This window comes from Enhydra lutris, unplaced genomic scaffold (assembly GCF_002288905.1).
Source record: "Enhydra lutris kenyoni isolate GAN:26980312 unplaced genomic scaffold, ASM228890v2 scaffoldscaffold47, whole genome shotgun sequence".
Classification (NCBI taxonomy): domain Eukaryota; kingdom Metazoa; phylum Chordata; class Mammalia; order Carnivora; family Mustelidae; genus Enhydra; species Enhydra lutris.
In genome coordinates, this window is record NW_019154131.1 from 1,887,527 (window position 1) to 1,911,786 (window position 24,260).

A 24,260-nucleotide genomic window follows, 5' to 3' on the forward strand; every position below is an offset into this window, starting at 1 on the left:
CTTCAGTTCGGGCTGGGGTCTCAGGGTCCTGGGTTCGAGCCCCACATCGGGCTCTCTGCTCAGTGGGGAGCCTGCTTCCCCCCTCTCTCTGCCTGCCTCTCTGCCTACTTGTGATCTCGGTCAAATAAAATCTTAAAAAAAAAAAAAAAGAAAAAAGTATCTTTAAACTTATCAGTGACTATTAGGAAGAAAAGCACTTGTGTCCATTTAATGCATAGATTAATGTATGTAATATATACTGTGTTTCATCTCTGATTTTTATCTTTTAATACCTTATTTCATCACTTAACCTTTGAGTTCCTATTTACCTATCTTGTCATCTTCTCATCAGTCTTCCTAACACAGTGGCAAGAACATAAACCTCAAGGTTGATGTCTGCAAATTCTAGCTTTACATTTCATGAGCTTTCACTTGGAGCAAGTTAACTTGTCAGAGCTTTTAATTTCTTATCTTGTTAAAGAGGAATTATTAAGCTTGTTAGAGTTCAACAAGCCTAAAGAGAGACTTGCATTAATATATGGATATTTAACTTTGAGTATAAACTCCACCCTGGTCCCAAGCTATACAATCCGTCAGAATTCTGTTGGATAACTTAAGTGGTCTCTAATACCCTCAGGAAGAACTAGCTTGATTAGATGATCATCTTGTATTAATGAGGTCTTTTTTCTTTTTTTATTTTTAAGGGCTTTAAAAAATGAAAAAAGCTGAAGGGGGCGGTCTCTAGGACTCTTGGTTATTGCTCTTGAAAGAACCTCACCTTTAGACCAATTGCCTGATTTTTTTCTGGAGAGGTTTTGTGTGTGTTTGTGTGTTTTATTTAACCAGCTTCCACATTGTAACTCTCCTGATACACATGGTTTCTAATGCACTATTTTCCTTTTGTCAGATTGCATGTTTTAGTTCTAGATTATCCACTAGACTTGAATACATCTATTTTGCATCTTTGCAGCTCTGTTCTCTTTATTTTCTCTTTTGAGGTACTAAATAATGCATTTGCTAGTGAGTTACTAACTGGTGATAGAACTTACCCCATTTTTTTATAGATGGGTTTGCTGGATTCTTCCCTTTATACATGTTTATAATTCCCCGTGTTCAAGTTTTTTCTGCTACTTAACTGTTTTCTGTTAGACTGACTATAAGTTATCTCTAGGATTCTGAAGAAATTAAACAAATCAGTAACAGCCACAATACTAGGAAGTCCTGGATTTTCACTAAGTGACATTCTTATTTAATGACTTTCTGGAACACTTAGGTACACAAGAATGATATTTCTAAAAGTCTAATGTAGACCCAGGCAAGGAGTAAAGAAAATACCTATTTCATTGAATGAAATTAGAAGGAAAGTTAATTTTCATAATAGTAAATAACAGATTTGACAGTATAATCCAAAAAGAATAGTTTTGATCTAATCTTTCTAATTACTTTAAACAGGAATAGCTGTAAATGTTGTTAACCGTGATAACTCTCAAAATAACTTGAGTTATAGTATGGTTTTTGAAGCAATAGATGAAATTAAGCTTCATTAACTAATTTTAAACTCTTTTTAGGTAAATGAATTGGTGGATGCCAGAGATGTCGGCCTTGGTGCTTGGTTTGAAGCCCGTATACGTAGTGTTACTAGAGCTTCTGATGGACATTCACGTGGCAAAACTCCACTGAAGAATGGCAGTTCTTGTAAAAGGACTAATGGAAATGTAAATCATAATTCCAAAGAGAACACAAATAAATTGGACAGTGTACCCTCTACGTCTAATTCAGACTCTGTTGCTGCTGATGAAGACGTTATTTATCATATCGAGTATGATGAGTAAGTGCTCATGCTATTGAGGACTTCATTCATATTTTTGTTTCTAGACGCAAAGCCTTCCATTTCAAGATTGTTTTCAAGTAATAGTCCTTCTGAAGAAATCTTTTAGGGGTCATATTCAGTCTGTTACCCTTTTAGTGGTTGTAACAGGGCTTCTTAATGCTCAGTCATCTCTGGCTCCTAAGTGGTTTGTTTTTGACATCCTAATGCCTGGCTTAAGTTAGTGTGTAAGGGTTTCTTTGTCTCTTCCTCTAAGATCTAGTTTTTGGGATTTTTTTGAGGGGGGTTGTTTTGGTTTGGTTTTCTTGGTATTTAATAACATGTAGAGTAGTATAGCTATTAGGATGAAGTTGAAATGCTTTTAAATAACTTATTGAGAAAATTCACATACACAGTTTACTCATTTAAAGGGTACAATTCACTGTTACTATTGTGTTCACAGGATTGTACATTACCACAAACCAATTTTAGAACATTTTTATCCCCTCCCCACAAAAAAACCCATACCCAGCAGTCACTCCCTTTCTTGTCTTCTCAATGAAATGTTTTTAGATGTTCTTTTTTAAAATCTATTTTATTTTTTAAAGATTTTATTTATTTGACAGAGAGGGAGAGAGCGAGCGAACGCGCATGAGCAGGGGCAGAGGGAGTGGGACAAGCAGGCTGCCTGCTGAGTAAGGAGCCTGATGTGGGACTCAATCCCAGGACCCTGGGATCATGACCTTAGCCGAAGGCAGCCGCTTAACCGACTGAGTCACCCAGGTGTCCCAAAATTTATTTTTTTAAGATTTTATTCATTTGTCAGAGGGACATCTGCACGCAAGTGGGAGAGGCAGGCAGAGGGAGAAGCAGGCTCCCCTCTGAGCAGGGTGCTGGATGCCGATGCCAGACTCAGTGCTGGGATCCTGGGATCATGACCTGAGCCACCCAGGTGTCCCATTTTTAAATGTTCTTATGAAAACAGTATTAAGAACTTGCCTTGAGGGCTGAGATTTCAAAATTGATTATTGTTTTTTTAAACCTATTTTCAAAATTCTAGTATAAAAGTTTCCATTGGGGCAGATTTAGTATTCAGCACACTAAAGGAACTTGTTATCACTCAAATGATAACCTTAATATGCATGGAAAATATTAGGCTACCAAATCTTTATCAAATATAAGAGCTCAAGATCCTTAAATGGTTTTAATTTCTCCCCCCCCCCATAAAATCGTGTAAAAGACTTTGGTGTTAACCCAGATTTCCAGGATGCCTAGAAAGGGTTCAAAGTTAGATCTCATTAGTCATTACTTTTCTGATACTTCCTATGGTGTGTCTAACTTGCCAACATGGCTTATTTCAAATGAGACCTCATACAATGAATAGAGTATCATGTAACCAACATGTTGAATGAATATTAAGATCCAGAATTGGCCAGAACTGGCAATATTGGTAAATTGAGTCTGGGATAGAAAGGGATTAGAGTTGGTGTGTTGACAGTAATCCGTCTCTGAGTTTCTGAATGTGTAACAAAGACTATTGAGGACTATAGCTATCTGTATATCTGGTATCAACAAGTAGAGTTCTTGATTTGCTTTGAATTTTATTTCTTAGAGAATAGAAGAAGAGTTATTTGGCGAAAAAAATATTTTATGAAATATCACTGTGAGAAATAGTGTAATCTTTAAACGGTAAGTGAACTAAGGCTTATTAAATTTTTAACAATTTTAGGGGACTTGGTTTTGGAGTGAGACTTTCAAGGGATAGGCCTGAGTTTGGTGTAATATTAGGGCACAAATTACTATACCTTAGCATGTATTTGGTGGTTTTTTTGTTTTGTTTTGTTTTGTTTTTGTTTTTGGAAGGAGAAATTTATCTTGATTAGAATAAAGGTTAATAAAAGAGTCTAAATCCAACATGCATGAGAAGACTAAAATTATTTTTCCTAAATACTTTTATGTGATAGTATTAAATGTTTCACAGCTGGCAACTTAATGATAGCTGAACTGTCTTTGAGAAATAAAAGATGACAAAAGCTTAAGTGGTAGGTGAATGTCATTCACATCTTCAAAAAGAGAAAAAGACTATATAAAACAAACTATAAAGTAAAATAGATGAGCTTTTGGATCAGAGTCTCAAGGAACAGAACGCTGAAAAGAATCATGACTTAGAAAGAATCATGACCCATTATGGATGTAACAAATCTTTCAAAGGTTCGTTCCTTATCGTTATTGGAAAGTAAGTTAAAAACTGTAGTAAAGTGCCTGTTGTTCTCAATAAGTTAATAAACAAGTTCTTGATTCTTGTTTCCTTCGATAGAGGCTGCATTGAGGAGTGCTGTTGGACTGTGGGGGTTTTCTTGTTTTATTTTGTTGTTTTTTGTTCTTGTTTTTGTAAGCTCCAAGTGAGTCAATAGAATGTGGCTATTAAGTAGTTATAAACAGATCTCTGAAGAGAGAATCATCTGCCCTGAAGAGTGAGCAATAAACAAGCATTGGCCATCTTCAGTCATATAGTTAGCGAGATTAGTTAGAGATACTACATTGCAAAGAGAACTTATAAAGTTTAAGTGATTGGATTAAGTGACCCCTTAGATTAATTTTTACTTCTGCAACAGAAGTTCTCAGTTTTTTTGGACTTAAGCTTACTTGAATAGGTGTTAAGTACTTAAAAGCTACCATCCCATTCCCTTTTTGTACTGATTAAGTGTTACCATTTCCCTCAGTGAACTAACCTCATTTCTCTCCTGTTAGAGTAAACTGAAAGTAATCTGCTTAATTAATAATCATATCTCCAAACCTCTGAGTATAATAACATAATTTGAGCAGGCTGTCATTTAGCCAGGGCAGAGAAGTATATGGGACCAAGGAACCCCAAAAAGCCAAATAAAATCTTGTGGTAGACATGGTTCTAAAACATAAATTTGTTTTCCTAATCTTTATTTTTCCTTCAAAAATTAAAGATGAAAACCTTGTAAATTCATAAACAGATTGAGATTTATCTGAAATATTTTAAGATTTAAGAGTTTTACTGTTTGTAAGGGTCTTTTTGTTGTTATTGTTTTAAGATTTATTTGAGAGCACGTGCAGCACTAGTAGGGCGAGGAGCAGAGGGAAAGGGAAAAGCAGACTCCCAGCTGAGCGGGGAGCCCAACTCAAGGCTTGATCCCAGGACTCTGGGATCATGACCTGAGCTAAAGGCAGACACTTAACCAGCTGAGCCGCCAGTGTGCCCTCTGAAGGTCCCTTTTCTGTAGATTCTTTGATGGACATAGACTGAATTGTTGAAGGTTTCTAGTGAAGATCTTGTAGTTCATCAGTCATAAGGCCTAGATTAGGCTTGTCAGTTTTATGGTTCACATCTACTGCAAATACATCAAAGTCCCTGTTACAAAATAGTAGTTGTGGGGGTTTTCTTTTCCTAATTGCTGTTTGATACCACTTATCCTTTACCCTTGTCTTAGCAAGGGCTTTGTATTTTTAGAACTCAACCAATGTCATAAGTACTTAGGAAAAGAGTTGGTAGTAGGAATATTAAATTTATACTTAAGAGATTTAGATTCTAAGAAATTCTGAAATCTTCTTTAAGGTGTTTTTGTTTTGTTTTGTTTTTTGTTTTTTTAAGATTTATTTATTTATTTATTTATTTGACAGACAGAGATCACAAGTAGGCAGAGAGAGAGGAGGAAGCAGGCTCCCTGCTGAGCAGAGAGCCCCATGTGGGGCTCTATCCCAGGATTCTGGAATTATGACCTGAGTCAAAGGCAGAGGCTTTAACCTATTGAGCCACCCAGGTGCCCCCTCCTTAAGGTTTTTAAAACGTACCTGGTTAATGGGAATGTACAACATGGCTGTGAGGAGAGCTGCCATTTTTCCTCCCAAAGCTATGATTACCCGGGAGAGAACTATGCCCGATGAAAGTGTATTTTTAGTGGTATTTTGGGCCAAAAAAAGGGGGAAAGGGATTCAGAAGTGAGCAAACATCAGGGTAATACAGGCAAGTATAAATCATGAAATGGTTAAGCAGTCAAGAGAAAGAACATGAAGTTTTCCCTTATTTCATAGTAAGTTTGTACTATATACTTTCAAGCTTTCTAAAAGTTGTATTTATTTCCATTAACTGCTCTCTCTATAGGTAAGGTATTTAAAGTTTAACACTTAACAGTCCTGAACATCTAAATCCATAAGGATGTGACTGTCATCTTTAAGAGTAAACACCCTGATGATGACTGAAAGTTAAAAAGTAGACTTGGGGGGGCGCCTGGGTGGCTCAGTGGGTTGAGCCGCTGCCTTCGGCTCAGGTCATGATCTCAGGGTCCTGGGATCGAGTCCCACATCGGGCTCTCTGCTCAGCAGGGAGCCTGCTTCCCTCTCTCTGTCTCTCTGCCTGCCTCTCCATCTACTTGTGATCTCTGTCTGTCAAATAAATAAATAAAATCTTTAAAAAAAAAAAAAGTAGACTTGGAAAGGACAGTAATTTCTTAAGTGTTTCTGGTAGGTTAATATCAAGGTAGTATGTGTATGGCATAGCTTACAACGATTTAGATTATGTTAAATCTTAGGTGCCAGATTCTGATGTACCTTCTTACATGGATGCCCTGTGATCTTTAGCCCCAGTGTTAGTTTCATTAACTCCCAAATGAAGATACCAAGGTCTAATTATTTAATTTGCCAAAGGCAAAATCTATTAAATGTTCTGACTCCAGAGCCAAGAGTTAACCAATATGCAATGTTACCACTCAGCCTAAACTTGGTACCTGGGATTGATAGTAACCTATGTTTCTGTTGTCTTCAAAGGTCAACCATTTTGTGACCCTAAAGACTTACTTAGACTTAGCCTAGGATTTAAAGCAGGCAGCATACATCCAGCTTCTGTTGAGTTTAGCCCTAGGTATGTAAGCAACTGAGGCCACCATACTGAATTTAATCTTGACTCCTTATTTGGCTGCTTTTATCAGCAGATAAGGGCTAAAAATCTTAACCTGCTTTTGTCTTAGGCAACATCTGTTCTCAGTAGATTTGGTTTAGATTTCTTTTAATTAGCCTGACTAGTGTGTTTCAACTCTGGGTACCCATTAATTTTCTAGGACTTCCCTCCAGAACTTCTAGTATGATTGTTCTGTGGGACTCCCAGGCATTGGTGTTTATCGTTTCCCTGTGATTCTAACATGCAGCTGTGGTTGAGAACAGCTGCCCTCAGACTAGTGTGGTTCTCTGTATATTCCTTGGGCAGCAGCATCAGCATCACTTGTTAGAAGTGTAAATTTTGGGTCTCATGCCAGATGTAATGAATCAATCTTGGAGTGGCCCAGCAATCTGTTTTAATAAGTTCTCTGGGTGGGCGCCTGGGTGGCTCAGTGGGTTAAAGCCTCTGCCTTCGGCTCAGGTCATGATCCCAGGGTCCTGGGATCGAGCCCCACATCGGGCTCTCTGCTCTGCAGGAGCCTGCTTCCTCCTCTCTCTCTCTGCCTGCCTCTCTGCCTACTTGTGATCTCGGTCTGTCAAATAAATAAATAAAATCTTTAAAAAAAAAAAAATAAGTTCTCTGGGTGATTTCTGCTGCACATTCATATTTGCAGACCACTCATTGATAACCGCTAGTAAGGCTGGGCCAAAGGCAATTGACAGACACCCGCTACTAAACAATAATATGGGAAAATGGGTTGATAGGCCAAAGGTGATATGTAATATCTGAGGAATCTGTTTGTCCTTATGTTGCACATGTCTAGGTGGTTTGTGGCTTGTTTTTTCCCATTTTGTTTTCATATAGACAAAATTATTAGAAATAAGTTTCTTTCCAAAAGAGTATTTCAGTCTAGCTAAATTATCTGTATGTAACTTTGAATGAGGGACTGTTTTCTACTATGCAGTCATTATCTGTACTAGCTTTGCATAGAAAGCAAAGTCCATACATGTTTATGGAAAATTGATGTATTATGAGGTGTTGGTAAATTCATGAGTGGGGGAAAAATACTCTGTAATGGTCGAATATTTGTTCTGAGACTAATCCTGGTTTTCCTGTTAAATTAAGCTCTAATTTAACTCTATTAGGCTCTAATCTAATAAACTGTAATTATACAGTTGGTCCTTCTAAGAACTTTCTGAATTTGACCTAGGGTTAAACTAGATCTCAGTCTTCCCTGATGCCTTCTTGCATTTAAAGTTCACAGTGCACCTTTAGTTAGTCTTTTTCTTTTTCTTTTTTTTTAAGATTTTATTTATTTATTTTGAGAGGGAGAGAGAGAGAATGAGAGAGAGAGAGAGCGTGAGAGGGGAGAGGTCAGAGGGAGAAGCAGACTCCCCTCTGAGCAGGGAGCCCAACATGGGACTCCATCCTGGGACTCCAGGATCATTACCTGAGCAATTGCTTAACCGACTGAGCCACCCAGGCATCCCCTTTAGTTAGTCTTATAGCATCGTGGGGGAGGGTTTGTGCTATGGTGAGTGCTATGAAGTGTGTAAGCCTGACGATTCACAGACCTGTACCCCTGGGGCTAATAATACATTATATGTTAATTTTTTTTAAAAAAGTCTTTTTTTTTTTTTTTAAAGATTTTATTTATTGTATTTATTTGTCAGAGAGATAGAGAGAGTACAGGCAGGCAGAGAGGCAGGCAGAGGCAGAGGGAGAAGCAGGCTCCCTGCAGAGCAGGAAGCCTGATGTGGGATTCGATCCCAGAACGCTGGGATCATGACCTGAGCCGAAGGCAGCCGCTTAACCGACTGAGCCACCCAGGCACTCCCCCCCCAAAAAAGAAGTCTTATAGTCTTGAATCCCATACAGGGTCAAACAAGTGAATTTACGAATGCTATTCTTGTAGGTAATTTTTTTCTTTATTTCTTTACTTTTTTTTTTTTTTTTTTTTTACGATTTTATTAGAGAAGAAAGAGTGAAAGCACACCCGAGAACTCTAAGCAGGGAAGGGCAGAGGGGGAGGGAGAAAGAATCTGAATCTGAAGGGGACTCCACACTGAGCACGGAGCCTTACTTGGGGCTTGATTCCACAACTGTGAAATCATGACCTGAGCCAAAACCAAGAATCTGACATTTAACCAACTGAGCCACCCAGGCGTCCCAAGTGATTTGCTTTCTTTACTGCTTTATTAAACTTAGCAGTCTAACGTAGAGATCTTGATTCCTAAATTTTAGCTCATTTCTGTAAATAGAAAAGTAAGCTAGAAAACACCTGGTTGGATAAGGAAGTGTATATGTAAAGAAGGAAAATGGTTTTTGAGGTTTGTTTTTTGTTTTTTTTAACGATTTTATTTTTAAGGAATCTTCTACACCCAACATGGGGCTTGAACTCACAGTCCCAAGATTAAGAGTCACATGTCCCACCGGCTGAGCAGCAAGGCACCCCTTATTTCTATATTGTATGTTAAGAATGAGTATTTTCTATAGTTAGGTGAAGTTGAAATCTTTAAACATGAGTAAATGTTAGCTAAGAGTCTTTGTAATCATATGCTCTGTAGTGTTCCTATTAAAATAGAAAAATCAGTTTACCTCAGATACAAATGTTTTTGTTTTTACTTTTTAGTAAATTATTCCAACGTATTTTAAAAGTGGCACCTGGGTAGCTTAGATGGTTAATCGTCTGCCTTTGGCTCAGGTTATGATCTCTAGGTCCTAGGATCAAGCTCCTCATTGGGCTCCCAGCTCAGCAGGGAGTCTCTTTCTCCCTCTGTCTCAGTTTCTCTCTCTCTCTCTTTCTCCTTCTCTCTCGCACTCTCAAGTGAATAAATAAAAATCTTTTTAAAAATATTCTTTTTAAAGTATAGTAGCTTAATTTAATAACCATATAGTGTCTGACAGTGTTATTTTAGCAAGTACTTTACCTGGACTGTTTTTGTAATCCTCATAAAAATTCAGTGAGGTGTAGATATTTTTATGTGTTAAGTGGAGATAACTGAGATTTAGAGAGGTTTTAACTTGCCTGATGGACAGCTAGTAAGCGTTAGACCCCAGTTCACAAAAGCACATACTTGGAACCATTCTACCATACTATAATTTTGAAAGAAGCATGGTTATAAAATAAAACATCTATATGTAACATATAACATATGTAGGGTTGTTTACATAATTAAAAAAATTTTTGTCTTTCCAGTTATGATGATTTTGCGGAACAGATACCTTGAATGAAAGTTCTTTTTGTCCATAAGTGCCTGTGTGCCTTTTTTTCTGTGGGGAGAATCCATAGCTCATTAGTGGTATATGACTTTTTAAATCAAATAGGTTAAACTGCTGCTTTTAACACAGTGTCAAGGCTCTACCATGGGATTGAGTCAAATGGAAATGTCCTAGCATCACTTAAGACTTAGAGTGTAACTTACGCTAAACTATTATTAAAAGCTCATCTGGCAAGTATCTTAGTATAATGTTGTCATTGCTTTCAGCATTCTTTAAGATTTTTCAAGCTATTCTCAGCCTGTGTTGTACGTCTTTGAGTAGCCTTAATTATTGCATATAGAAGTCATTGAGCCAGTTCTGAATAAAACAAGTGGTATTTTTAGATAAAAGTTCTTTTTTCTATAAAGTAACAAAACTAATTTTCTTGACTGTATTGATGTACTGTTCTATTTCTGAAGGAGTCCCCAAAATTTTTTTTAAAGATTTTATTGTCAGAGAGAGAGAGTAAGTGTGTGTATGAGCTCAAGTAGGGGGAAGAGACCACAAGCAGGGGGAGTGGCAGGCAGAGGGAGAAGCAGGCTCCCCACTGAGCAAGGACCCTGATGCAGGACTCTATCCCAGGACCCTAGGATCATGGCCTGAGCTGAAGGCAGATGCTTAACAGACTTAGCCACCCAGGTGTCCCGAGGAGTCTGAAAAATATTTTAAGCAATGTCAGAATGTAATGATTTCTGGGTTTTGATGGGAGAGAAAGAGTAGCAGATTTTTTTTTTAATCAAGTCAGTTTTCTGTTGATTGTTGAGTATAGACAACAAGAATGAGAGGTTTAATTTCAGAACCCACATGCCGTAATCAGTCTGCCCCATTGTTACTTGAATGTTACTAATGTATTTACCAAAGACTTCAAATATTTCTTCCAGCTTTCTCTGACATGCCATGTTCTGAATAGATCATAATCAAAAGGAAGGTGGAAGAAGTTAAGACTGTGGCTTTGTCATTGTTCTTCTATTGTGTTATAAGATCACTTAGTGCCTAAAAGAATGACTCTATGGATTGATTTCACCTTTTCAAATGTATACATCCTCCCTTTACAACCATGTTTCCGAAAAGGTTGGACAGCAGTGCTATAGATTCATGGGGAAAGATGTTTAAAATGTAGATTCCAGAGAGACCCCAAAACCCTTGGTACTCCCACGGGGGGTACTCCTGCGTTGGGTTGGGCCTGGGGTAAGGCCCAAGAATCTGCTTTTCGAGTAAGTACCCCCAGAGATTTGTTAAGAATTCAGAGTAGTAGTTATTTTATAGTTCAGGCATTAGAATCAGAATTTGGTTTGTTAAGTTTTTTTGTTTTGTTTGAACTCCTGCAGCTTTGATTTCCTCATCTGTAAATATCTACTTGACCTGTTTTTTTCCCTAATAATCTTGAAAAATACCCAGGAATAATAGAATCAAACTTTCTGCATTTCATTGATTAATAAAGCCAGGTTGGTAAATACTCTTAAATATAGTTTCATCTTTGGCATAGGTATTTTGTAACATAAATATGTTGTTTACATTATTAAAGCAGTTATCTACCGTTGTTAATGTGTTATAGGAATGAGATTTATTTCCATGCCTACTACAAGCAGTTATAAATTAATTGTCTGAGTATGCTTTACATTTAAGGTGTGAAACTTAGTAGTGTTATCTGTTAGAATAACTGCTTTTTGCATTTGGTATGACATTAAAGATTTGCTAAATTAGAACATGCCTCCAGGTGAATGGTGTTCTTACTTAAGCATATTAGCTCCAGGAAGCCATATTTTGAAGGAAGTTTTTGTTAATACTATTTTGCTTAATACATTTTGAGTCTAAAATTAGTATGAGCCTACAAGCCACCTAAGGAAATGTAGTTTATTATTTATAATCTATTTTTGAGGAATAATGCTTAGTTTCCCTGAGATTTAACTCCTTAGGCTTTATTCAATGATTGTTTTGTCAGCTGAAAACCGTTGGCTTTGGCTGAGATATCACATAGTTAAGATTAATCAAAAGCATGTACTCCAAAAGATAGCTCTAAAAGCTATCCAAACATTTGGACCAATGAAAATGTTACTGAAAAACTTAAGCTTAGGGATTTTTTTTTAAATTTTAATTCCAGTATAATTAAAATGTTACTAGCTTCAAGTGCACAATATAGTGATTCAGCAATAAGCTTAGGGATATTTAAGGGTTATCTGATTTTGTCTAAACTCTAAAGGATGCAAAGTACCTAATTATAATAACTTATATTAGAATAACCTTGACATTAGGTTCTGAGAACAGGAAGTCATAGTATAAGAGAAGGAAGAACCCTAGTTTCATACTTGCATAGGTTATAGGATTGGCCCTCAGCACCATGTAGGTGAAGTTGGCCTTGATAGATTCCTAACTCTCTGTATTTCAATCTTTGAGGATATCTTGATTTTGGAAGTTCTTGGTTTTAGAAGTTGTTCAAGGTTCTAATACTTTCCAAAATAATTCAAAAACAAAACGAAAAAAACAAAAATATTTCAAATAGTCTCCTACATAGTTTTGCTCAGTGCAAATGCTGAAAGAAGTTAGTTGCTTGGACCAATTTGCAGAGGTTGTCCTGCACTATACATTAGACCTTATGGGACAGGGAGAATGCTGTGTTGGGGACTCCCTGTACTTAAATTGAATACTGGCATAATTAACAGTTGAACTGACTACAGGTTTTTTGTTTTTAACATGAAAAGCAATCTTTAAAAAGCCTTTATTAGGTCTTCATTGGATTCTGTGGTCCTCCTTAACTAGTTAAAGGACAAAGAGGAGACATAGCAAAATCAAGAGGATCTTTTCAAAATACAGTGGTCATAGTTTATTATAGTTAAGAGCCTTAGTTATTTAAAAGCCGACTTTTCTATTTAATAAGTTGCATGCCTTCAAACATTTGTAGTCCTGGTACATCCCAAATACATCAAAGTTTGAACATGGTACCTACTCAATGAAAACTTGCTTTTTTACTGTTTTAGAAATATGTATCCCTAGTTTCTAGAGTACCTAGGGCTCCGAGAGTACAAAGTAGAGGAAATAACTTCCATGTTCCTGAAGGAGAATAGCAGAGTACCAAGGATAAAGAAGTAGGAAATAACAGTTACCTGAGGGTACATTATTGTGGCTGGAATGTAGTAGGTACATGGTATGTAGTAAGTGAAACTAAAAGGCTTTCATTTAAACATGGATGAGGAAGATGTCTGTTTATCTCCAGTCCTTCTTAAACCTTCCAGACCATAAAAGAATCAATACATAAACCCCGCCAAGGATTAAAAAATTACATAGGAGACACACAAAAGACAGAAGAAAAGACACAGAAAAGAGAGCAAGGAACTTTTAGAAGGTAAGAAGCTAATGGGTAAATGGTACCTAACTTAACAAGTCAGAGAAAACTGGAACCTAGGAATGAGAAGCCAACAACAAGCAACTAAACTGGCATTGAACAACCTTTGAAAGGCTCAGGCCTTGGATTTACCAAGTACCTTGGAGGTAGGCATATGAAATAAAACTGAGAACAAAAGGATTGGTTAATTTATATGAAAGACCATTTTAACCACTCCCACCCCATTCAGGGTTTAAACCAAGAAAGAACACAGTGGCATTCAAGGAAACAGGAAATAATGAAAGGAGATCCCAGCATAAAGCTGTGGAACAAGTCTAGGCCTTACAGAGCAAGCTGTCCTGATTAGACTACAACAACTTCTCTAAAAGATATTTTGAAGCCAAAAAAATTGGTTGAGTGCCTGAAATGTTACAATGTACAGGAGTTTAACAACCATGGCAGAATGGAGATAAAATAATGATGCAGAACAGTTAAGCATTCAGCGGAAACAAACTGTGGAAGAAAGGATAGGTCTTAAAGCATACTTCTTTATTTATCTGTGATTTCTACTTGTTTAAAAAATTATAAAACATTTAAAAAATTTAAAAAATCATAAAAAATACTGAGTTTACAAAGTTTGTATAATGTACTTAAGAGCAAGAAAAAGTTCATCCATCCTTGCAGAAATATGGGTTTAGACCCAGATAATCAGAGTTTGAATCCTGTCTGCTTCTTGTTCCTCTGCAAAAGAACCCTCTGTGCTTCATCTTTAATACATGGTGGGGTGGCAGGGTCTGGGGAGGGAGTAGAATGGCACTTATATCCTAAGAATTGTAAATATGTGAACACTTAAAGCAGGGCCATGTGTTAACCAATTACAAGGAAGAGGAGAATGGAGACAAATGAACTGTGCATGAGGAATGGATAGAATAATAGTTTAAAGTAAAAAGCAAAGTATGAGCATGTTATTTAAAAATATAGATGTAAAGAAAAAGCTGAGGATTAAAAATGGTTGCATCTGGGGAATATAAAGTAGGAATATGGTGAGCTGGGCAGGAGACTACTTGTCTTCATTGTAAGGCTTGAGTGTTGACTTTTTGAATTTTGTACATATATGGGAAAACTGAAAAAGGATGAGCCTTTTGTTTGGATTTTAACTTAACCACAAAGCACTGTATTACTTATTATAGAAATCTTTAAATTTATTCAGAGGTTGAAAGAACAGTATAATGAACCCATCCCCTAGCTTCAACCTTATGAACTCCTGGCCAGTCTTTTTAAATCTAAACTAGCATCCCTAAGCACTGCTGGATTATTAGCAAGTCCCAAACCCTACCTCATTTCAACCAGTAAATGGCCTTAGTACTATGGTGGGTGCACTGCTCCTCCCTTCAAGAAAAAAAATTGACCAGCTTCAAGAAATAAATGCAGTTAGCTGAAAACTACTAGCAGCACCACTTTGGAGACCTGCTACAGTGTTTGAGCCAAGACCACACTCTCCCGGCGGCACCGTCCAACCAGTGAGCAAGTGTGGTCTCTACCATAGCTTACCATCGGGCTGGTCAAGACTTTATCAGAGTTGTAACACATTCTCATGCTTTTCTTACTGAATTCTCCCTTCGAAGTGACCTAACATAGTCTTTTGCTACCTAGACCTAACTCTTTCTCCCTATCTTTTATAGGTTCACCTTCATCTTAACATCTCAGAGCATTCAACGGGCAAAATAGCTGAAAGCATTCTTTTTGAAGTGTGTAAGAAAAGAACATACCAGATCTCAGACTGATTTTCTTTAAAAGGTGTTTGTGCAGTGGACCTTAGGCTGGTGTTTGAGAACTTAGCTTTCAGGAGGATTCTCATCATTCCATGACTTTAAAAAAATAAAAAACAAAACAATAATTCACTGTGCCTAACCTGCAGACAGTTTTGGTTTGTGCTGAACACCAGCTTCTCGGAGTGCTTATGTGATCAGCCCCTAATAAAAATCATGTATTCTTTACTGAACATCCCTAATAGATAATGTTTCACATGTGTTATAATTTGTTGCTGGAGGATTTAAGCACATTTTATGTGACTCCACTGGAAGAGGATTCTGAGTTTGTACTTGGTTTCCTTTGATTTTACCCTATGTGCCTTTTTACTTTGCTTTTTGCTTTGTATCCTTTCACTGTAGTAAATCATAGCTATGGAAACAACCATATGCTGCCCTATGAAAAAGAGTCTTGTGAGTTTCCCTAGTAAATCACGGAACCTAAAGATGGTTTGGAAACCCTGACAAACCAACAAATCCCACATGAAATTTGTAATGATTCATAAATATGAAATAACCAATCAGTAGTCTTGTCTTTTCCAAAAATATATTTAGGTTGTCCAAGTAAGGATCAAAACCAAGATCTACCCATTACATTTAATTGATGGGTGAAATCTGTAAGTTGAGACAATCTATTTTTTCCTCCTTGCTAATTTATTTGTGACAGTTCATTCAGTTCAGTTCATTCAGTTTTCCCAGAGTCTGGGCCTTACTGATTACATCCCTGTAGTGGTACTTTAACTTTTCAGTTTCCTGAAAGCTTATACTTCTATCTAGAGATTTGATTGGATTCAAATTCTTTACCTGATAAGACTAGTTGAGAGATGGTGTTTACTTACTTATATAGTATGGGGAGGCACATAATACCTGCTTCTTTCCTTTGGGGAGGGGGGGGTCTTAAGATTGAGTGTTGTGGTTCTGATCCATTTATTGTGAAATTTGCTATTAGCTTTTAATGGTTTAGCAGCCATTAATCTTTACCTAAATCCACTATTTTGTTGTGTTGCAAAAAGAACGCCACCTTCTATCTTTCCTTCATTTATTAGCTATAATTCTTTCATAAAGAACTTTAACAACCAGCTTCATATATAGAAAGATAAACTGTTGGGGTGCCTGAGTGGCTCAGTGGGTTAAAGCCTCTGCTTTCGGCTCAGGTCATGATCCCAGGGTCCTGGGATGGAGCCCCGCATCTGGCTCTCTGGTCGGTGGGGAGCCTGCTAACCCCCTCTCTGTCTGTCTGCCTAATTGTGATCTCTGTCAAATAAATAAAATTTTTAAAAAAAAGATTAAAAAGATAAACCATTGATTCCTAAACTTTTTTTTTAAATTAAAAAGATAAACCATTGATTCCTAAACTTTTTTTTTTTTTAAAGATTTTATTTATTTATTTGACAGAGATCACAAGTAGGCAGAGGATGGGAAGCAGGCTCCCTGCTGAGCAAAGAGCCAAATGCGGGGCTCGATCCCAGGACCCTGGGATCATGACCTGAGCCGAAGGCAGAGGCTTTAACCCACTGAGCCACCCAGGCGCCCCTGATTCCTAAACTTTTTGAGTGTTAAGTTCTTTAGCATCCTCCAAAGGTTGGCCAGTAAGATTTTTACTTACAAGTATCATTTTGAACTAATAGATTTTTAACACCTGTTTTAAAGTTTTTGGTACTCAAATTGTCCTATCTCTGGCCTGTGGAGGCTCCTTCAAGTTGAGCTTGACATAACCATTCTTGAGGGTTTCTTTGCATTCAGGTGTAGTAGGATATTCCAAGCCCTTCTATGTCCTGCCCAGGCCTGGCTTCAGCCGTTTCTTCAAGGAACTCTAGTTCTTTTTAGAGATCGCATTTAGAGCACATAGTCTGAGCTGCTCATCAATACTTGTTTAATCATGTTTCTAGGTCTTCTCATTGGATACAGCCAGGAAATAACTTAATATACCATAGGTTTATATTGATATTTCCAATTAAATTGAGAGAAAGGAGTTAAAAATTTAATCTCTTTAATCTTCCATTTGTTATTTTTTCTCTTACCTTGAAAAATCACAGTTCCAAAGAACAACATCATTGACTTGACTTACCCTACTCATTATACTTTTAGGCTAGGCAATAGTAATATTGCAAACAATATGATTACTGAAAAGTTGGTGGTTTTGTTTTTTACTTTATGTTCTTAGGAAGTAACCCTATTTAGGATGTATTGTTAATCTAGTGTTTTTAAGTCACTTATAATAGTTCCTCCCTATGTAGTTAAGCCACCATGCCTTTGCTTTTTAGGAATTTCTTAAATTTTTTAAATTCTGCTTTATAATTGTGAAAAACATTACATAGTTCTATAGGCAGATCTCCAAAACAAGATACATGAAGAGAAACAATGACCATCATGGTTTCTTCTATTTCTTAATTCTTTTTATAGTTACAATATAACTATATTTATTAGTTTTGGTTTATCCTGTTTTTAAACTTCAGCAAAAGTGTGGTGTGTGTTTAAGATGTGATCCTAAAGACAGGGAGTTATGTTAGGCTTTGACAGTAGGCTTAGCGAAATGCAAGTCTTCGTTAAGGAGGGTATTGTTATATTAAAGATGTTAAAGGTACAGCATAAGGAGGACTTATTAACTGAATGAAGGCATTATTAGAGGAATTGGGGATAATTCCTAAGTTTCTGGGAGTATAAATAGTTTCCTCTAGAGAATACTGAACATCAGATTATGGGATGGGGAATTCCATCTTGGATGCCTTGAATTTCAGGTGCTTCTGAATTATCTATTAGAGAAATGTAGTTGGAGATCTGAATCTGAAGAAAAAGGAGTTATAGTGGAGCTTGTGTGTCCCCATTCTGTGTGTGTTAGGATGTCTCTAGATGAAGATGCGCAGGAATAGAGTAATATTTGAGCACTTGGCATGTTCTTGACTTTAATAAGAGTAGTTTTAGGGGCACCTGGGTGGCTTGGTTGAGCATCTGCTTTCAGCTCAGATAATGATCCTGGAGTCCTGGGATCAAGCCCCCACACTGGGCTCCCTGCTCCACTGAGGAGCCTGCTTCTCCCTCTCCCTCCAACTCTGTCTACTTGTGATCTCTTTCTGTCAAATAAAGAAATAAAATCTTTTTTAAAAAAGTTTTCTATGTGTCCCTTCCATGTCTGTTTTTATACAGAGCATGGACTTAATTAACATCTCTTTGGCTGGAATTAGAAAAAGTGTACTTCGTTTTCATGAGTTACCTTTTATAGACTAATGTATATATGTAGAGTATATATACATATAATTCTGTTATGAAATTGTACAAATTTCCAGGGCAAATATAGCTCAAATTCCCTTGCTCTGATGTATGGGATGATTTATTTTGCTTTATCTCTGGTAAACATGATTTCATATAATATTTTGAAACTTGGGTCAAGATTTCTAATTTGTTTAAAATATTTCCTTTCTTAGTATCTATTTAGGCAAACTTTGACAAGCTTGGACAAGTGGAGAATTTTTTTGCCATTGAAATATGCTTTCTTACTGTATTAAACTGTGTATGCTTTCTTACTATACTAAACTGTATTAAACATATATAATGTGAAAATTATATTTTGGCATCATGACATTACAGCTGAGAAAAGAATTTTAATAGTTTCCTATCCTGTGGTCTTAAGGATATTGAAGAAGGAAACAAGTTCACAAACTTCCAAATTAGAGAAGTCCTTAAATAATCTAATTTAACTTCACTTTACAGATTGGGAGAGATGTTGGTTATTTTTGTGACCAAACCAGTGTGAAGCAACATGAGTGTATAAACACAAGTGTTCGGCTAGAGACCTCTAAATTTAGGTTTGACCATTAAAAAATGGGATTGAAATGGGAGAAAAGCAGAACCATAGACATGATTTTGTACTTCTCAGTTTCTTTGGGATTATTTCTGTGGGATAATGACAGAATATTAACTGACATTTACTTAACTCATTATATGCTGTTTTAAGCACTTTACAAGTCTTATTTTAGTTATGGAAACAACCACATGTGATACACTTAGTTAACATTAAGCTACATTTTACATAGGGCAAGGTTTAATATGGATACAGAGTTTTCCCAAGGATATCCAGTAGTAAAAAGCTAAAATGGGAATTTAAATCCAGCCAGTGAAGACACCAGGATGATAAAGGACTCAAAATATAAGTTTTATATACGTTGAAGGAAATCCACTTAAAATATTTTTACTTAAAAGAGAACATTGAGGGTGGCAAGGATATTTAGACTGTCCAGTATTACATCTTTTGTGGACAGTGTCTAAGTTTCCTCTTGGGACTTAGGTACAAAATGAGTTGCAAAGCTTATGTTTGATCCAGTATCAAGTGTTTTCTCTTCCCTATGTCAGAGCTATATGAAGATAGAAGGGTTTTTCTGAGCATTAAAACTGCCCCGTTATCACTTACTGTCCAAGCAGAGGTTACACGCTTATTTGAAGGCTTGTGGTATAAGGGAGTTATGGCACTAAGAAGGTAAATGGACCAGATCTACACTGAGGCCCTTTGCTGATCGCGAGATTTTTTTCTTTTTCAGTTAACTAAAATATGAAGAGACTTTGTTAAATTGGATGATTAACTAAAGATCTCACCCAGGATTTATGCCCTAAATGAGTTAGGTATACTATGAGAGTCCTAGGTTTGCAATAATACTTGGTTTCTTCAGAAGAACCAAGGCTTTCCTGCTAGAACTGCTTCCAACTTTGGACTCACGGTTAAGGGTTAATGGTCTTGTCTACCTTGTTAATACAGTCACAGTAGGGTATGATACTTACTCTTATAATGCACTAGGTTTATCAAACTGGAGCATGCTTTTTAATTACTGACAGGATTTGTGAAAATTGATTGCTGGGCCTCATTCCCAGATGATCTGACTCATCCAAAGTGGAGCCGAAGAGTTTGCATTTGTAACATGTTCCCAGATGGTGTTGATTCTGCTGGTGTGGGGCTCATATTTTGAGAAACACCATTATAAAAGTTTGGCCTACCCCAGCGGATTGAGCTTTCCAAGAGTAGGAACAAGACATTACTTATTTCTTTGGCTCCCCTACTACCAAGAGTTACAGGTCTTGATTTTGTAGCTATTGTTACTGTTACATTGCTCTCTTTGGCTTGTTAATGCCAGAAGTTAGGCCTAAATTTTAGGAAACTTGTAAAGCTTTAGGTTTAGATCAAGTTTCAGTTTAAGTTAAGCTTACCGTTAGAAGCACAGAACCAATATTCTGCTAGAATTATTTCACATGGGTCCTTTTTTTTTTTTTTTAATCGTTATGAGACTACATGGCTACATGTAAGAACTAGAATTTTGCCTCTCCTGGAAAAATGGAGGTTATTGAAATGTACTAAGTTCATTCTTACTGTGTATAAAGCACATAGCAGATCTCAGTGAACTCTTCAAGAACAGGTCATGTGGTCCTATTAAAGTAATCTTTAAGCTTAGGTTAAGAAAATGTGGAGCAAGAAGAGCTTGTATTTTAACCTACTCCTACCCCTTAAGCTGGCAAAGAATGTCTTACTAAAATGTTACCAAAAACTATTTATTCTGGCAGTTACAATCATGAAAAAAATACCATTTAAGTGGAATTAAGAGTGATTGGGTTTTTTATATGTGTTGAATATACTTTAGTCTTTGATAGTAATCATAAGCAGCATTTTGTGATTCTCCTCTTTTTCTCTCCTCAGATATCCAGAAAGTGGTACAGTAGAAATAAATGTCAAGGATCTTCGACCACGAGCTAGAACCAATTTGAAGTGGAATGAACTAAATGTTGGTGATGTGGTAATGGTTAATTACTCTGTAGAAAATCCTGGTAATAGAGGATTTTGGTTTGATGCAGAAATTACCGCACTGAAGACAATCTCAAGGACCAAAAAAGAACTTCGTGTGAATATTATCTTAGGGTAAGATTACTTACTTACACTGATGCCCTTTAGCTACTGAAGTAATCAAGGATGTAATTTTTAGGTATTACACACATGTTCCTTAGTTTAAAAAAAAAAGGTATCTGTGAAAGTTAGAAATTTACGTACTAAAGGAGAACTTTTTAATATAAATTCTTGAGATTTTTTTTTTATTAAGGATGGCCGTTAAATGTCCATCACTGCTTTAAGGCTGTGGAGATATTATTTGAAAGCATCTTGGAAATAACTGAATGTTTTATTCAAGAAATCCTTGCTTACCTCACAGGATTCTTAACAGGTAATATACAAAAGCATGTCAATAGCTGTGGTTGTTATGAGGATTTATGTTGATATAATAGCAGTGAATATCAGCCTGACCACCTATCTGCTGTACTTAGTAAGACTAGCTGAAATTTTTCTTTATAGTAATTTTCTTCATTTTACAGAATTTAACAAGCTTAATAAAGAGAATTCGAAATATAAAATGTCGCCCAAAATTCCAAATTACTCCACTATTTCTATCATTAATTCTTTAAGAAATAATTTGGTGTTGGGGTGCCTGGGTGGCTAAGTCACTTGAGTGTCTGCCTTGGGCTCAGGTCATGATCCCAGGGTCCAGGGATGCAGTCTCGCATCAGGCTCCTTGCTCAGCAGGGAGACTGCTTCTCTGTCTGCCTGCCACTCCCCCTGCTTGTGCATGTGTGTGCACACATGCGCTCGCTCTCTCTCTCTGCAAATAAATAAAATTTTAAAAAAATAATCTGGTGTTTCACTCAAGTGATAAAGTACCATGCATTGTTTAACAGCTACTTTCTTACACATAGGAAAATATTGTCATCATCTTTCTGTGTCCGATTCTTTTGAGTAGAATTTATTGGATGAACAGTAACTAATTTATTTTTTTTTAAGTCTGTTAAACTCTAGTTTTTATAGTATTTAACTAAAAATCTCATATATGTATTTTATGCTTTGCTTTTTTTTTTAAGAATGAATTTTTATACATTTCTGTTGAGCATTGGGGATTCTAGAATGTCCCTGGCAGTTGTGTATGTGTGTGTGTTTGTAGGAAGCAGCCACACCAAGATTCTTATCAAGTTCTGTTTAACAGGATTATTGTATGTAACATATATATATATATATATATATATATATATATATATATATATATATATACATATATATACACACACACATATATATATGTATCTATACAACATATATATATATATATGTTGTATAGATATATAATATGGAGTATATGTTAAATATAATGGATGTATTATACCAAATCTGAGATTAAGCATCTGCTTACAATTAATAATACAAAGAAAGGGGTCAGTAAATAACAGCCTACTGGTTGCCTGATTTTATGAAAATACTTAACTGGAACATAATAATGCCCTCCATTTACACATTATCTATGGCTGTTTTTGTATTCAGCATTGTTCAGTGATGCAGCTGAGACCACCTGGCTTGCGTACCTAAACTCTTTACTCTCTGGCCCTTCATGGAAAAAGTTCGCTAACTCCTAAGATAAAAAGAATGTTGTAGGGTGCTGAAAATAGCTTATATTTTAGAAAACAGTTTCAGAACTTTCTACAAACACTAGTGTGATTCTCTTGACAGGTAAGGATGTAACTCAGACTTCTGAACAAATTCAGATTTGTATAAGGGTACAAATCATGAAGAAAAGGAAAAGGCCTGTACATAAATGGGTTAGATAGGGAATCTTATAACATACTTGAGTGTAAGAAGTACAAAACAGCATGTGTATACAATAGGAGGAGATAAAAGTACTCACAGAGTTTAAAAAAAAGAAAAATAAGCTTCCTATTTAAAAGATTTTCCTGAGGGATTCTGAAGTATAGTTAGAGTGGAGCATCCTGGCTTTAGGGACTTAGAACTAAGATTGAGTGGAAATTATAGATAGGCAGATAATGACTCACTAGAGAAAACATGTGATAGATATCCCAACAGTAAAACACACTGTCCTGTAAAATACTATATTCTGTGTCATTTAAGTTTTTACTAGATGTGTTAGGAACGTTAAAAGCTTAAAAAGGAGTCAGTGTGGCATGTGGTATGGATAGGATTTTTTTTTCCATGGTTAGAAATCTTTTTTTTCTTTACTGGAAATAGTGGATAAATAATCGAAACGAAAGTCTAAATGTATTCTGCTATTGACAGTTTTGGGCTTTTACAGACTATGCTGTCGTGACATCATACCCATGTTCTATTGCTTATGTGCATTAGTTTTTGTAGGGTGCATCTTGCCCAAAAGTAGAATTTTGGGGTTCGAGAACCTGTATATCTTGACTTGTATAGATAGGACCAAATATTTAAGTAGCTGTATCAGATTGCACTTCTACAGCAGTATTAGAGGTCCCATTGCTCTGCATTCTCATTCACAGTTAATTTTGTCACACTTGAATTTTTGCTAATCGGAGGGGTATATAATAAAATAGTATATCATTATGGTTTTGATTGCATTTCCTTGACTAATGAGATTGATAACCTTATGTTTGTCAATTTAGATACCTTTTGTGACGACCCTGTTCCAAACATTAATGTTTTGTGGTTAGTCTGTATTACTGATTTTTTAAGGAGTTCTAATTATGAAGACTTGACCATTTCAGTTATGTAAAGGGTAAATATTTTCACTTTTATAGTTTTCTTATATTTTGAAGCTCTTAAAAGTTATAGTCACAAAAAGAAATTATAACTATCTGAGGTGATGGAAGCTAACTTTTTGTGGTAAACATTTGTCTGTATATACATCTATCAAATCATTAGGTTGTATACCTTAAACTTACAGTGTATGTCTGTTATAGCTCAGTAGAACATGGAGTGGGCAGGAGAGAAACTTTTCCTACCCAAAATGAGTTAAGATATTATTTAAAAAGCTTTGTGGTTTTGCCTTTCTTTGGTAGGTCTTTAATCCATTCGATGTAGGTTTTGAGATAAGGGTTTGACTTACCTTGATATATATAGATAATGATTTTTCCTGGCATTGCTTATTAAAAAGCCCATTTTTCCCCTCACTGGTCTTCAGTATCACCTCATATCAAGTATGTAATTTGATGGATCCATCTGATTTCCATTCTGTACCATTGGTCTATTTTTGTGTATCCTGTCAGTTCCACATTTTGATGATACGACAGAGCAGGGCTTTCTACCTTGCTCTTCAGTAGTTCTCTGTTTTCTTAGGTCTTTGTGCTTTCATTTGAGTTTTCCAAGTCATGTTGGTAATTTAAACCTAAAAACCATTGGGAATTTAATACATATTG

General features: G+C 36.2%; 1 protein-coding gene across 2 annotated transcripts in view; it reads left to right on the forward strand.

Moving 5' to 3' along the window:
- Positions 1 to 24,260, forward strand: part of LOC111156579 (ubiquitin like with PHD and ring finger domains 2) — an 82,421-nt gene that overhangs the window by 16,840 nt on the left and 41,321 nt on the right. The window contains exons 3-5 of one of the 2 annotated variants that reach the window (XM_022517566.1): positions 1,548 to 1,807; positions 20,755 to 20,973; positions 21,260 to 21,271. In XM_022517566.1, the coding sequence (XP_022373274.1) occupies positions 1,548 to 1,807; positions 20,755 to 20,973; positions 21,260 to 21,271 (491 nt within the window). The remainder of the gene's footprint in view (positions 1 to 1,547; positions 1,808 to 20,754; positions 20,974 to 21,259; positions 21,272 to 24,260) is intronic. The other variant, XM_022517567.1, reaches the window with a different exon arrangement.